We start from the raw sequence: 14,833 nt of genomic DNA, 5'->3' as shown, positions 1-14,833 counted from the left end.
CGTGACTGACTGCTACTTCCTCTGTTTTATTGACTGACTGCTACTTCCTCTGTTTTACTGACTGACTGCTACTTCCTCTGTTGTTTTACTGACTGACTGCTACTTCCTCTGTTGTTTTACTGACTGCTACTTCCTCTGTTGTTTTACTGACTGACTGCTACTTCCTCTGTTTTATTGACTGACTGACTGCTACTTCCTCTGTTTTACTGACTGACTGCTACTTCCTCTGTTGTTTTACTGACTGACTGCTACTTCCTCTGTTGTTTTACTGACTGACTGCTACTTCCTCTGTTTTATTGACTGACTGACTGCTACTTCCTCTGTTTTACTGACTGACTGCTACTTCCTCTGTTGTTTTACTGACTGACTGCTACTTCCTCTGTTGTTTTACTGACTGCTACTTCCTCTGTTGTTTTACTGACTGCTACTTCCTCTGTTGTTTTAGCGACTGAGTGCTACTTCCTCTGTTGTTTTACTGACTGACTGCTACTTCCTCGATTGTTTTACCGATGGGCTGCTACTTCCTCTGTTGTTTTACTGACGGACTGCTAATTCCACTCTAATGTCATCCCTACCATTCACACCACATCCTATAAGGTATCTCTACCATTCACACCCAGTCTAATGTCATCCCTACCATTCACACCCTCTGTCATCCCTACCATTCACACCCTCTGTCATCCCTACCATTCACACCCAGTCTAATGTCATCCCTACCATTCACACCCAGTCTAATGTCATCCCTACCATTCACACCCAGTCTGTCCTCCCTACCATTCACACCCAGTCTGTCCTCCCTACCATTCACACCCAGTCTGTCCTCCCTACCATTCACACCCAGTCTAATGTCCTCCCTACCATTCACACCCAGTCTAATGTCATCCCTACCATTCACACCCAGTCTAATGTCACCCCTACCATTCACACCCAGTCTAATGTCATCCCTACCATTCACACCCAGTCTAATGTCACCCCTACCATTCACACCCAGTCTAATGTCATCCCTACCATTCACACCCAGTCTGTCATCCCTACCATTCACACCCAGTCTGTCCTCCCTACCATTCACACCCAGTCTAATGTCATCCCTACCATTCACACCCAGTCTAATGTCATCCCCACCATTCACACCCAGTCTAATGTCCCCCCTACCATTCACACCCAGTCTAATGTCATCCCTACCAATCACACCCTGTAATGTCATCCCTACCATTCACACCCAGTCTAATGTCATCCCTACCATTCAAACCCAGTCTAATGTCATCCCTACCATTCACATGCAGTCTAATGTCATCCCTACCATCCACACCCAGTCTAATGTCATCCCTACCATTCACACCCAGTCTAATGTCATCCCTACCATTCACACACACATCCTATGAAGTCATCACTACCTTGTCCTTCTCAGTATTGTTGTCAGAATAGGAGATGACCGCTTGGCAGGACTAATGCCCTGCGGCAGACAGGCAGACAGACAGACAGACAGGCAGACAGGCAGACAGACAGGCAGACAGACAGACAGGCAGACAGGCAGACAGACAGACAGACAGACAGACAGACAGACAGGCAGACAGACAGACAGACAGACAGACAGACAGACAGACAGACAGACAGACAGACAGACAGGCAGGCAGGCAGGCAGGCAGACAGGCAGGCAGACAGACAGGCAGACAGACAGGCAGACAGACAGGCAGACAGACAGGCAGGCAGGCAGACAGACAGACAGACAGACAGGCAGGCTGACAGTCAGACAGACAGACAGGCAGGCAGACAGACAGGCAGACAGACAGGCAGGCAGGCAGACAGACAGGCAGACAGACAGGCAGACAGACAGGCAGACAGACAGACAGACAGACAGACAGGCAGGCTGACAGACAGACAGACAGGCAGACAGGCAGACAGACAGACAGACAGGCAGACAGGCAGACAGACAGACAGGCAGGCAGACAGACAGACAGGCAGACAGACAGACAGTCAGACAGACAGACAGGCAGACAGGCAGACAGACAGGCAGACAGACAGACAGACAGACAGACAGACAGACAGACAGACAGACAGACAGACAGACAGGCAGGCAGACAGGCAGGCAGGCAGACAGACAGACAGGCAGACAGACAGACAGGCAGGCAGGCAGACAGACAGGCAGGCTGACCCTTGACCTATGAACACTTAGCTGTATTAGTGACTTTAAGTGTATGAGGTGTTCACTCACTTAGCTTGTGTCCCCACCAAAAAATGGCACCCTATTCCCTATGGACCGTGGTCCAATGTAGTGCACTACATAGGGGATAGTGTTGTATTTGTGTCATCAGATCAGAGGTGACTGCTGTGCTTTCTATCTGATCAGTGTGGAAGAGGGAAGGAAGGACAGGTTTGTCTCCGCCAGTTGGCTTTGTCTCGTCCTCTGGTACTGGAAGAGGGAAGGAAGGACAGGTTTGTCTCCGCTAGTTGTCTTTGTCTCGTCCTCTGGTACTGGAAGAGGGAAGGAAGGACAGGTTTGTCTCCGCTAGTTGTCTTTGTCTCGTCCTCTGGTACTGGAAGAGGGAAGGAAGGACAGGTTTATCTCCGCTAGTTGTCTTTGTCTCGTCCTCTGGTACTGGAAGAGGGAAGGAAGGACAGGTTTGTCTCCGCTAGTTGTCTTTGTCTCGTCCTCTGGTACTGGAAGAGGGAAGGAAGGACAGGTTTGTCTCCGCTAGTTGTCTTTGTCTCGTCCTCTGGTACTGGAAGAGGGAAGGAAGGACAGGTTTGTCTCCGCTAGTTGTCTTTGTCTCGTCCTCTGGTACTGGAAGAGGGAAGGAAGGACAGGTTTGTCTCCGCTAGTTGGCTTTGTCTCGTCCTCTGGTACTGGAAGAGGGAAGGAAGGACAGGTTTGTCTCCGCTAGTTGGCTTTGTCTCGTCCTCTGGTACTGGAAGAGGGAAGGAAGGACAGGTTTGTCTCCGCTAGTTGGCTTTGTCTCCTCGTCTGGTACTTTCTGAAGTCTTTCACCTTCAGTCTGTGGATGTTTAGGTGGTTTCTGTGAACAAGGGAAGGAAGCTGTAGATGGTGGACATGGTGGTGGTTTCTGGGAACAACTGAAGGAAGCTGTAGATGGTGGACATGGTGGTGGTTTCTGGGAACAAGTGAAGGAAGATGTAGATGGTGGACATGGTGGTGGTTTGTGGGAACAAGTGAAGGAAGCTGTAGATGGTGGACATGGTGGTGGTTTCTGGGAACAAGTGAAGGAAGCTGTAGATGGTGGACATGCTTGAGTCTGTGGAAGTCTGCCTCACTGTCTCTGGTGACCTTGGACATTATCATTCATCTGTCAGCAGATCCCTATTTCTCTCTGTTTCTCTCTCTCTCTCTCTCTCTCTCTCTCTCTCTCTCTCTCTCTCTCTCTCTCTCTCTCTCTCTCTCTCTCTCTCTCTCTCTCTCTCTCTCTCCTCTGTCTCTGTCTCTGTCTCTGTCTCTGTCTCTGTCTCTCTCTGTCTCTGTCTCTGTCTCTCTCTCTCTCTCTGTCTCTGTCTCTCTCTCTCTGTCTCTCTCTGTCTCTCTCTGTCTCTCTCTGTCTCTCTCTCTGTCTCTCTCTCTGTCTCTCTCTCTCTCTCTCTCTCTCTCTCTGTCTCTCTCTCTCTCTCTCTCTCTGTCTCTCTCTCTCTCTCTGTCTGTCTCTGTCTCTGTTTCTCTCCCTCTCTCTCTCTCTGTCTCTCTCTGTCTCTCTTTGCCTCTCTGTCTCTCTCCCTGTCCCTCTCTCTCTCTGTCTCTCTCTCTATTCTTCTCCACATGTAATGAAATGAAGATGCGATAAGTTCCCTCTACTGGTAGAAGATAGCGTATGGATTCCCTGCTAAGAATCACCGCCTAAAGAAGACTGCCAATAGATACACCATGCATACTGTTATCTTAGGCTGAATCCCAAATGGCACCCTATTCCCTTTATAGTGCACTACTTTAGACTGGGATCCATAGGGTCTGTGGTCAACTGTAGTGCACTACTTTAGACTGGGATCCATAGGGTCTGTGGTCAACTGTAGTGCACTATGTAGGGAGTAGGGAGCCGTTTGGGACAACGATTTAGTGAATGTATTTTCTCTGTCTCAACTGCTAATCTATAAATAGAAGTTATTGAGTCTCATTTTGGTCCGGGGGGCCAACATCTCTGATTGGAGGATCAATATCCACTAACCAGTAACAATGACATCACAATGCCAACATCTCTGATTGGAGGATCAATATCCACTAACCAGTAACAATGACATCACAATGCCAACATCTCTGATTGGAGGATCAATATCCACTAACCAGTAACAATGCAAGTTAATTGTCTGTGAAGACAAGAAGACAAGTTACCGTACTGAACATCTGGACGGGGCGACTGGAACCTTCTAGAAAATATGAGACAAGCGCTTGGAAGTCTTTCTGAAAAGGGGGTTGGAGAATTGGGGCGGATTTTAAAATGGGGGGTTATTTTCATAGTGACATCTCGTCTGCTCTCGAAGTGGCACAGAGACCCTTCTTTGTTGAAGCTGATAAAATGATTGTATTGATTTAGTTGTTTTGTGTTTCCTTTCCCCTTGTCATGTCTGGCTGACTTGAAGAGGAGGGTTTTGACAACAGTGGTTTGGGATCTACATCCTCCAGACTAGAAGTTGATCATATCCGCAGTGAAAAGCCTCTGTTTAGAACGAATGCATCTGTAAAGGGAGAGACATTTGTTTGATTCTTCTGCATGTCACTCACAGGTGACGAATACTAAAACAAATGGAATATACACTCTTTGATTTCTGAATTCCCCAAGTCTCTAGTTGACATCTGAGTATCTGTTTATACGTGTGTCTTCCTCCCCGCTACTCAGGTCCTCTGAGGGACTGGGAAATACTGGGAGGGAGGGAGAGAGGGAGAGAGGGAGACTGGGACCAGACAGAGAGAGAGAGAGAGAGAGTGACTCTGAGAAATAGTTTGAGGGAGAGAGAGAGTGTACTTCCCCTCTGATTGTCCCAGTCACTTGTCCCTCTGAGAGGAGAGTAACAGAGCCGTGGGCTTTGTTTTCACGACATCTAAAGCATGTCTGCTCTCTGTTGTTTGAATAGCAGCTGCAACACACACACACACACACACACACACACACACACACACACCACACACACACACACCACACACACACACACACACACCACACACACACACACACACACACACACACACACCCAATAGTCCCTCATTAATCTTCCTTAGTCTTCATTAGAGCTGCCTTCCTTCCATCCCTTCATCCTCTATCTCTTCAATAACCCCTACCTCAACTCACCCCAAACCCCTGTGCCAAGATGATCCCTCCCTCTCCTCCGAGATGATCCCTCCCTCTCCTCCGAGATGATCCCTCCCTCTCCTCCAAGATGATCCCTCTCCTCTCCTCCAAGATGATCCCTCCCTCTCCTCCGAGATGATCCCTCCCTCTCCTCCGAGATGATCCCTCCCTCTCCTCCAAGATGATCCCTCTCCTCTCCTCCAAGATGATACCTCCCTCTCCTCTCCTCCAAGATGATCCCTCCCTCCCTCTCCTCCAAGATGATCCCTCTCCTCTCCTCCAAGATGATCCCTCCCTCTCCTCTCCTCCAAGATGATCCCTCCCTCTCCTCTCCTCCAAGATGATCCCTCTCCTCTCCTCCAAGATGATCCCTCTCCTCTCCTCCAAGATGATCCCTCCCTCTCCTCTCCTCCAAGGTGATCCCTCCCTCTCCTCTCCTCCAAGATGATCCCTCCCTCCCCTCTCCTCCAAGATGATCCCTCCCTCTCCTCTCCTCCAAGACGATACCTCCCTCTCCTCTCCTCCAAGATGATCCCTCCCTCTCCTTTCCTCCAAAATGATCCCTCCCTCTCCTTTCCTCCAAAATGATCCCTCCCTCTCCTCTCCTCCAAGATGATCCCTCCCTCTCCTCTCCTCCAAGATGATCCCTCCCTCTCCTCCGAGATGATCCCTCCCTCTCCTCTCCTCTGAGATGAACCTCCCTCTCCTCTCCTCCAAGATGATCCCTCCCTCTCCTCTCCTCCAAGATGATCCCTCCCTCTCCTCTCCTCCAAGATGATTCCTCTCCTCCAAGATGATCCCTCCCTCTCCTCTCCTCCAAGATGATCCCTCTCTCTCCTCTCCTCCAAGATGATTCCTCTCCTCCAAGATGATCCCTCTCCTCCAAGAGGATACCTCCCTCTCCTCTCCTCCAAGATGATTCCTCTCCTCCAAGATGATTCCTCTCCTCCAAGATGATCCCTATCCTCTCCTCCAAGATGATCCCTCCCTCTCCTCTCCTCCAAGATGATTCCTCTCCTCCAAGATGATCCCTCTCCTCTCCTCCAAGATGATTCCTCTCCTCCAAGATGATCCCTCCCTCTCCTCCAAGATGATCCCTCCCTCTCCTGTCCTCCAAGATGATCCCTCCCTCTCCTCCGAGATGATCCCTCCCTCTCCTCCGAGATGAACCTCCCTCTCCTCTCCTCCAAGATGATCCCTCTCTCTCCTCTCCTCCAAGATGATTCCTCTCCTCCAAGATGATCCCTCTCTCTCCTCTCCTCCAAGATGATTCCTCTCCTCTAAGATGATCCCTCTCCTCTCCTCCAAGATGATACCTCCCTCTCCTCTCCTCCAAGATGATTCCTCTCCTCCAAGATGATCCCTCTCCTCTCCTCCAAGATGATTCCTCTCCTCCAAGATGATCCCTCTCCTCTCCTCCAAGATGATTCCTCTCCTCCAAGATGATCCCTCTCCTCTCCTCCAAGATGATTCCTCTCCTCCAAGATGATACCTCTCTTTCCTCTCCTCCAAGATGATCCCTCCCTCTCCTCCAAGATGATCCCTTCCTCTCCTCCAAGATGATCCCTCTCTCTCCTCCAAGATGATCCCTTCCTCTCCTCCAAGATGATACCTCCCTTTCCTCTCCTCCAACTTGATCCCTCCCTCTCCTCCAAGATGATCCCTCCCTCTCCTCTGAGATGATCCCTCCCTCTCCTCCGAGATTAACCTCCCTCTCCTCTCCTCTAAGATGATTCCTCTCTTCTGAGATGAACCTCCCTCTCCTCTCCTCCAAGATGATCCCTCTCTCTCCTCTCCTCCAAGATGATACCTCTCTCTCCTCTCCTCCAAGAAGATCCCTCCCTCTCCTCCAAGATGATACCTCCCTCTCCTCTCCTCCAAGATGATCCTTCTCTCTCCTCTCCTCCAAGATGATCCCTCTCTCTCCTCCAAGATGATCCCTCCCTCTCCTCTCCTCCAAGATGATCCCTCCCTCTCCTCCGAGATGATCCCTCCCTCTCCTCTCCTCCAAGATATTCCCTCCCTCTTCTCTCATCCAAGCTGATACCTCTCTCTCCTCTCCTCCAAGAAGATCCCTCTCTCTCCTCTGAGATGATCCCTCCCTCTCCTCTCCTCCAAGATGATCCCTCCCTCTCCTCTCCTCCATGATGATTCCTCTCCTCCAAGATGATCCCTCTCCTCTCCTCCAAGATGATCCCTCCCTCTCCTCCAAGATGATCCCTCTCCTCTCCTCCAAGATGATCCCTCCCTCTCCACTCCTCCAAGATGATCCCTCCATCTCCTCTCCTCCAAGATGATCCCTCCCTCTCCTCTAAGATGATCCCTCCCTCTCCTCTCCTCCAAGATGATCCCTCCCTCTCCTCTCCTCCAAAATGATCCCTCTCCTCCAAGATGATCCCTCCCTCTCCTCTCCTCCAAGATGATCCCTCCCTCTCCTCTCCTCCAAGATGATCCCTCCCTCTCCTCTCCTCCAAGATGATCCCTCCCTCTCCTCTCCTCCAAGATGATCCCTCCCTCTCCTCTCCTCCAAGATGATCCCTTCCTCTCCTCTCCTCCAAGACGATACCTCCCCCTCCAGTCCTCCCTGAGCTCCTGTACTCCACGACCCCTCCTCTCTTTCATGACTAGATGTTCCACCTCTCTCTCTTTTCTTACCTTCATCTACTCCATCAGCTTTAACAATGTGAGCAGATTGTCTTGCTCAAAAGGCACCATTCATTCCACTTTATTTCTTGGTGATGGGCTCTACTAACAGCTTGTTGAGCAGCTGACTCCATAGCGCCCTCTGGTGGCTGATTGTTATAACGAGCCAACACTACTCTATGGTGCAGCATTGTTTGTGTGTTCTCTATAGAGCAGCCCTTGGTAGTAACCTGAGTGTTGTCTGACAGCTGACTCCATAGCGCCCTCTGGTGGGTGATTGTTATAACGAGCCAACACTACTCTATGGTGCAGCATTGTTTGTGTGTTCTCTATAGAGCAGCCCTTGGTAGTAACCTGAGTGTTGTCTGACAGATGACTCCACAGCGCCCCCTGGTGGGTAATTATGATAATGAGACATTACTTTTCTATAGAGCAGCCCTTGGTAGTAACCTGAGTGTTGTCTGACAGCTGACTCCACAGCGCCCCCTGGTGGGTAATTATGATAATGAGACATTACTTTTCTATAGAGCAGCCCTTTGGTAGTAACCTGAGTGTTCTGTGTGTCTCTCTTTTCCAGGTTCTAGGTCTGGTGGAGAACCAGAGTGACTGGTGCCTGGGGAACCATAGTAACCTGAGTGTTCTGTTTGTGTTTTGTGTTCTAGGTCAGCAGGTTCTAGGTCTGGTGGAGAACCAGAGTGACTGGTACCTGGGGAACCATAGTAACCTGAGTGTTCTGTTTGTGTTCTGTGTTCTAGGTCAGCAGGTTCTAGGTCTGGTGGAGAACCAGAGTGACTGGTACCTGGGGAACCATAGTAACCTGAGTGTTCTGTTTGTGTTCTGTGTTCTAGGTCAGCAGGTTCTAGGTCTGGTGGAGAACCAGAGTGACTGGTACCTGGGGAACCATAGTAACCTGAGTGTTCTGTTTGTGTTCTGTGTTCTAGGTCAGCAGGTTCTAGGTCTGGTGGAGAACCAGAGTGACTGGTACCTGGGGAACCTGTGGAAGAATCACCGGCCCTGGCCCGCCCTGGAGAGGGGCTTCAATACAGGTGAGAGACACACAGAGAGGGGGGACAGTCAGTGAATTTTCTACATCTTCAATACAGGTGAGAGACACACGGAGAGGGGGGACAGTCAGTGGATTTTCTACATCTTCAATACAGGTGAGAGACACATGGAGAGAGGGGGGACAGTCAGTGGATTTTCTACATCTTCAATACAGGTGAGAGACACACAGAGAGTGGGGACAGTCAGTGGATTTTCTACATCTTCAATACAGGTGAGAGACACACAGAGAGGGGGGACAGTCAGTGGATTTTCTACATCTTCAATACAGGTGAGAGACACACAGAGAGGGGGGACAGTCAGTGGATTTTCTACATCTTCAATACAGGTGAGAGACACACGGAGAGAGGGGACAGTCAGTGGATTTTCTACATCTTCAATACAGGTGAGAGACACACAGAGAGTGGGGACAGTCAGTGGATTTTCTACATCTTCAATACAGGTGAGAGACACAGAGAGAGGGGGGACAGTCAGTGGATTTTCTACATCTTCAATACAGGTGAGAGACACAGAGAGAGGGGGGACAGTCAGTGGATTTTCTACATCTTCAATACAGGTGAGAGACACACGGAGAGGGGGGACAGTCAGTGGATTTTCTATATCTTCAATACAGGTGAGAGACACACAGAGAGAAGGGGGACAGTCAGTGGATTTTCTACATCTTCAATACAGGTGAGAGACACACAGAGAGGGGGGACAGTCAGTGGATTTTCTACATCTTCAATACAGGTGAGAGACACACGGAGAGAGGGGACAGTCAGTGGATTTTCTACATCTTCAATACAGGTGAGAGACACGGAGAGGGGGGACAGTTTAGGTCACTTTATTCGCAACGATAATGACTGACTTTATTCGTATTGATAATGACTAACTTTATTCGCATTGATAATGACTCACTTTATTCACAATGATAATAACCAACTTTATTCACAATGATAATGAATAATGTTATTCACATTGATAATGACCAACTTTATTCACAATGATAATGACTAACTTTATTCACAGTGATAATGACTAACTTTATTCACATTGATAACGGTTAACTGTATTCACATTGATAATGACTAACTTTATTCACATTGATAATGACTAACTGTATTCACAATGATAATGACCAACTTGATTCACAACGATAATGACCAACTTTATTCACAACGATAATGACTAACGTTATTCACATTGATAATGACTAACTTTATCCACAGCGATAACGACTAACTGTATTCACAATGATAATGACTAACTTTATTCACATCGATAATGACTAACTGTATTCACAATGATAACGACAAACTTTATTCACAATGATAATGGCTAACTTTATTCACATCGATAATGACTAACTGTATTCACAATGATAATGACAAATTTTATGCACAATGATACTGGCTAACTTTATTCACAACGGTGATGACTCACTTTATTCACAATGCCAATGACTCACTTATTCACAATCACAATGATAATGACTAACTGTATTCACAATGATAATGACCAATGTTATTCACAGTGATAATGACTAACTTTATCCACAGCGATAATGACCCACTTTATTCACAATGATACTGACTAACTTTATTCACATTGATAATGACTAACTGTATTCACAATGATAATGACTCATTTTATTTACAATGATAATGACTAACTTTATTCACATTGACAATGGCTAACTGTATTCACAATGATAATGACCAACGCCATTCACAATGATAATGACTGACTTTATTCACAATGATAATGACTAACGTTATTCACATTGATAATGACTAACTTGATTCACAATGATAATGACTACCTTTATTCACAGTGATAATGACAAATTTTATGCACAATGATACTGGCTAACTTTATTCACAACGGTGATGACTCACTTTATTCACAATGACAACGACTCACTTTATTCACAATCACAATGATAATGACTAACTGTATTCACAATGATAATGACCAACTTTATTCACAATGATAATGACTAACTTTATTCACAGCGATAACGACTTTATTCACAATGATAATGGCTCACTTTATTCACAACCACAATGATAATGACTAACTTTATCCACAGCGATAATGGCCAACTATATTCACAATGATAATGACTAACTTTATTCACAATGATACTGACTAATGTTATTCACATCGATAATGACTAACTTAATTCACAATCACAATGATAATGAATACATTTATTCACAATGATACCGACTAACTTTATTCACAATGATAATGACTGACTTTATTCACAATGATAATGCCTAACTTATTTGCAATGATAATGGCTAACTTTATTCACAACGATAACGACCAGCGGCATCCACAACGATAATGACACACTTTATTCAATCACAACGATAATGGATCACTTTATTCGCAACGATAATGACTAACACCATTCACAGCGATAACGACTAACTTTATTCACAACGAAAATGACTTACTTTATTCACAACGATAATGACTTACTTTATTCACAGTGATACCGACTTACTTTATTCACAATGATAATGACTCACTTTATTCACAATCGCAATGATAATGACTAACATTATCCACAGCGATACTGACAAACTTTATTCACAATGATAATGACTAGTGTTATTCACAGTGACAATGACTAACTTTTATATCCACAGTGCTAATGGCCAACTTGATTCACAATGATAATGGCTAATGTTATTCACAATGATAATGAATAACATTATCTGTAACAATAATGACTAACTTTATTCACAATGATATTGACTAACTTAATTCGTAATGATAATGACTACCTTTAAGTCATGTGACCTCTGTCCCAGGTGTGATCTTGCTGCTGATTGGGTCTGTTAAGTCATGTGATCTTGCTGCTGATTGGGTCTGTTAAGTCATGCGACTCTGTCCCAGGTGTGATTTTGCTGCTGATTGGGTCTGTTAAGTCATGTGACCTCTGTTCCAGGTGTGATCTTGCTGCGATTGGGTCTGTTAAGTCATGCGACCTCTGTCCCAGGTGTGATTTTGCTGCTGATTGGGTCTGTTAAGTCATGTGACCTCTGTCCAGGTGTGATCTTGCCTGCTGATTGGGTCTGTTAAGTCATGTGACCTCTGTCCCAGGTGTGATCTTGCTGCTGATTGGGTCTGTTAAGTCCATGTGATCTCTGTCCCAGGTGTGATCTTGCTGCTGATTGGGTCTGTTAAGTCATGTGATCTTGCTGCTGATTGGGTCTGTTAAGTCATGCGACCCTCTGTCCCAGGTGTGATCTTGCTGCTGATTGGGTCTGTTAAGTCATGCGACCTCTGTCCCAGGTGGTGATTTTGCTGCTGATTGGGTCTGTTAAGTCATGTGACCTCTGTCCCAGGTGTGATCTTGCTGCTGATTGGGTCTGTTAGTCATGCGACCTCTGTCCCAGGTGTGATTTTGCTGCTGATTGGGGTCTGTTAAGTCATGTGAACCTCTGTCCCAGGTGTGATCTTGCTGCTGATTGGGTCTGTTAAGTCATGTGACCTCTGTCCCAGGTGTGATCTTGCTGCTGATTGGGTCTGTTAAGTCATGTGACCTCTGTCCCAGGTGTGATCTTGCTGCTGCTGGACCGACTGAGGAAGCTGCGGTGGGAACAGATGTGGAGACTGACAGCAGAGAGGGAACTGATGAGCATGTTGTCTACATCACTGGCTGACCAGGTAACGGGCAGGTACGTGTTGATTGCTGTATTGGCTTCGTAAATAGGCTTCATAAGGAACTAAATGGCTCAGCACATGACACCTTCACAGTGGAGAATATTGATACTACTGACTTCCGTTGAGTCGAGTCGTGTGGTCCTTGACGTGATTTGAAGTAGACTTCTGATGTGGGATTTAGTTCATTTTTAAAAGAAGATTTTTGCTGAGGAATCGAAATGATAAGACAAAGTAAAGGCCCTAAATACAGGCTGCCAGTTAAATGCAGCAAGACACGGCTAAAGTGTGTAATTCCCGGACAAAGAGCAGGAATTGTCTGCTGTTGCATCTTCACTCATGAGACAGGTAATAGCGGAGCTCCGTGGTGCTGAAAAGGACAGCGCCCCTGGCCATTTGCCAAAGCCTATTTCCGTTGGAGGGATTCTTGACATGCTATAGGCACAGTTCAGTACACCCTCATCCAACAGAACAGACCCCCTCCTGTAATTGGTCCCAGAATCATCCACTTGATTCCCGACCACCAACCGATTCTCGGGGTGCATTGGTGTAAAATGTGGTCGTCGAGATAAAGTTCTATAGGCTACATGGGGGTAATGGCATCTGGAGCTTTTTTTTTGAGCTACTACACCAGTAGGAGAGCTTACAGATAAAGAGTGCACTAGGCTAGAGAGAAAAGTAGCATTCCGTTTTTCATAAAGTAGGTCAATGTAACTTACCCCTCTTTTTGATACTTGAGAACATACATTCACTGATGTCCAAATCTGCAAGAGACAAACCAGCAGAAAATCAGCAGGTGAACAAAAGGGTTAAGTGAATATGATTAAAGAGCAGTCAAATGAATTAATAATTGACAACTGAAATTGTGAACTTGCATTGTGGCTTAGAAGAGCATGTATTGTAGATGAATGACAGATTAGGTTTGGTGACAAAGTAACTGTATAATTTGAGTACTCTACATGAGCATGTGTTTGCCTATTTGATGATCTGTTTGTAGTTAATGTTTGATTTGCCCACGTACTTGTGTGACAATTGCATCAGGTTGAGGGAGAAATGCTCTGTGTGGCCATTGTGAGTGGCACTTCGATCCAGCAGGTGGTGTTAAGATCCCTCCCTATGTGGCTTGAATGAGGAGCCCAGTGTTGGCTAAATGACTTGTGTTCCAGTGGGTGGCGGTGAAATGGCCTCCATCTATATGACTTGACCTATTCCTTTGACATTGTTCACTTGGAGATGATTCCGGTCTTCTTCGTGTCCTCTTCATGAGCACTTCTGCATGTCTTCCTTCCTGTCTTGCCATGTGTTGTTTTGGTTAGATATCACTGGGCACATTCCTAACGTGGAGGTCGTTTGCATAGCTCTGTCATGTGGATAATAAAGTATTGTATTGTAAGGTATGTTAGTCTACGGACTGTCTGACATGGCTCGTCCATATATGGAATGATTCCAATTCCATTTGGTGTATTGTGTGGAATGTTGGAACATGGTTCGAATCTTACTTGTTAGACTGACTGTGCTGTTGGAGCTAGTAACACAAGCATTTCTGCTAACAGGTGTATGTATATCTCTCTAGTCACCCCCAAAACCAAATCTTTCTTGGCCGCCTCTCCTTCCTTCCAGTTCTCTGCTGCCAATGACTTGAAGGAAGTAGAAAATCTGTGAAACTGGAAAACACTTATCTCCCTCACTAGCTTTAAGCACCACTGTCAGAGCAGCTCACAGATTACTGCACTGTACATAGCCCACCTATAATTTAGGCCAAACAACTACCTCTTTCCCTACTGTATTTAATGAATGAATTAATTTAGCTCCTTTGCACCCCATTATTTTTATTGCACTTTGGACATTGTTCCATTTGCAAATCTACCACCAGTGTTTGACTTGCTATATTGTATTTACTTTGCCACCATGGCCTTTTTTGACCTTTACCTCCCTTATCTCACCTCATTTGTCACATGGTATATAGACTTGGTTTATACTGTATTATTGACTGTATTTTTTTTACTCCATGTGGAAGTCTGTGTCGTTGTATGTGTCCAACTGCTTTGCTTTATCTGGCTAGGTCGCAATTGTAAATGAGAAGTTGTTCTCAACTTGCCTACCTGGTTAAATAAAGGTGAAATAAAAATAAATAAAAAAATGTGTCTATTTGATTAGGATTAGGACTTTTCCTCTATGTGTCGCAC

General features: G+C 46.2%; 1 protein-coding gene across 1 annotated transcript in view; it reads left to right on the top strand.

Annotated features, from left to right (window-relative positions):
- LOC109886633 (LARGE xylosyl- and glucuronyltransferase 1-like) overlaps window positions 1-14,833 on the top strand; it is a 121,396-nt gene that overhangs the window by 83,763 nt on the left and 22,800 nt on the right. The window contains exons 5-6 of the mRNA XM_031819488.1: window positions 8,870-8,974; window positions 12,541-12,653. Of these exons, the coding sequence (XP_031675348.1) occupies window positions 8,870-8,974; window positions 12,541-12,653 (218 nt within the window). The remainder of the gene's footprint in view (window positions 1-8,869; window positions 8,975-12,540; window positions 12,654-14,833) is intronic.

Source organism: Oncorhynchus kisutch, unplaced genomic scaffold, assembly GCF_002021735.2.
Source record: "Oncorhynchus kisutch isolate 150728-3 unplaced genomic scaffold, Okis_V2 scaffold2202, whole genome shotgun sequence".
NCBI lineage: Eukaryota > Metazoa > Chordata > Actinopteri > Salmoniformes > Salmonidae > Oncorhynchus > Oncorhynchus kisutch.
The sequence above is the reverse complement of the archived record's forward strand: the minus strand, read 5'-3'. Positions and strand labels throughout refer to the sequence as shown.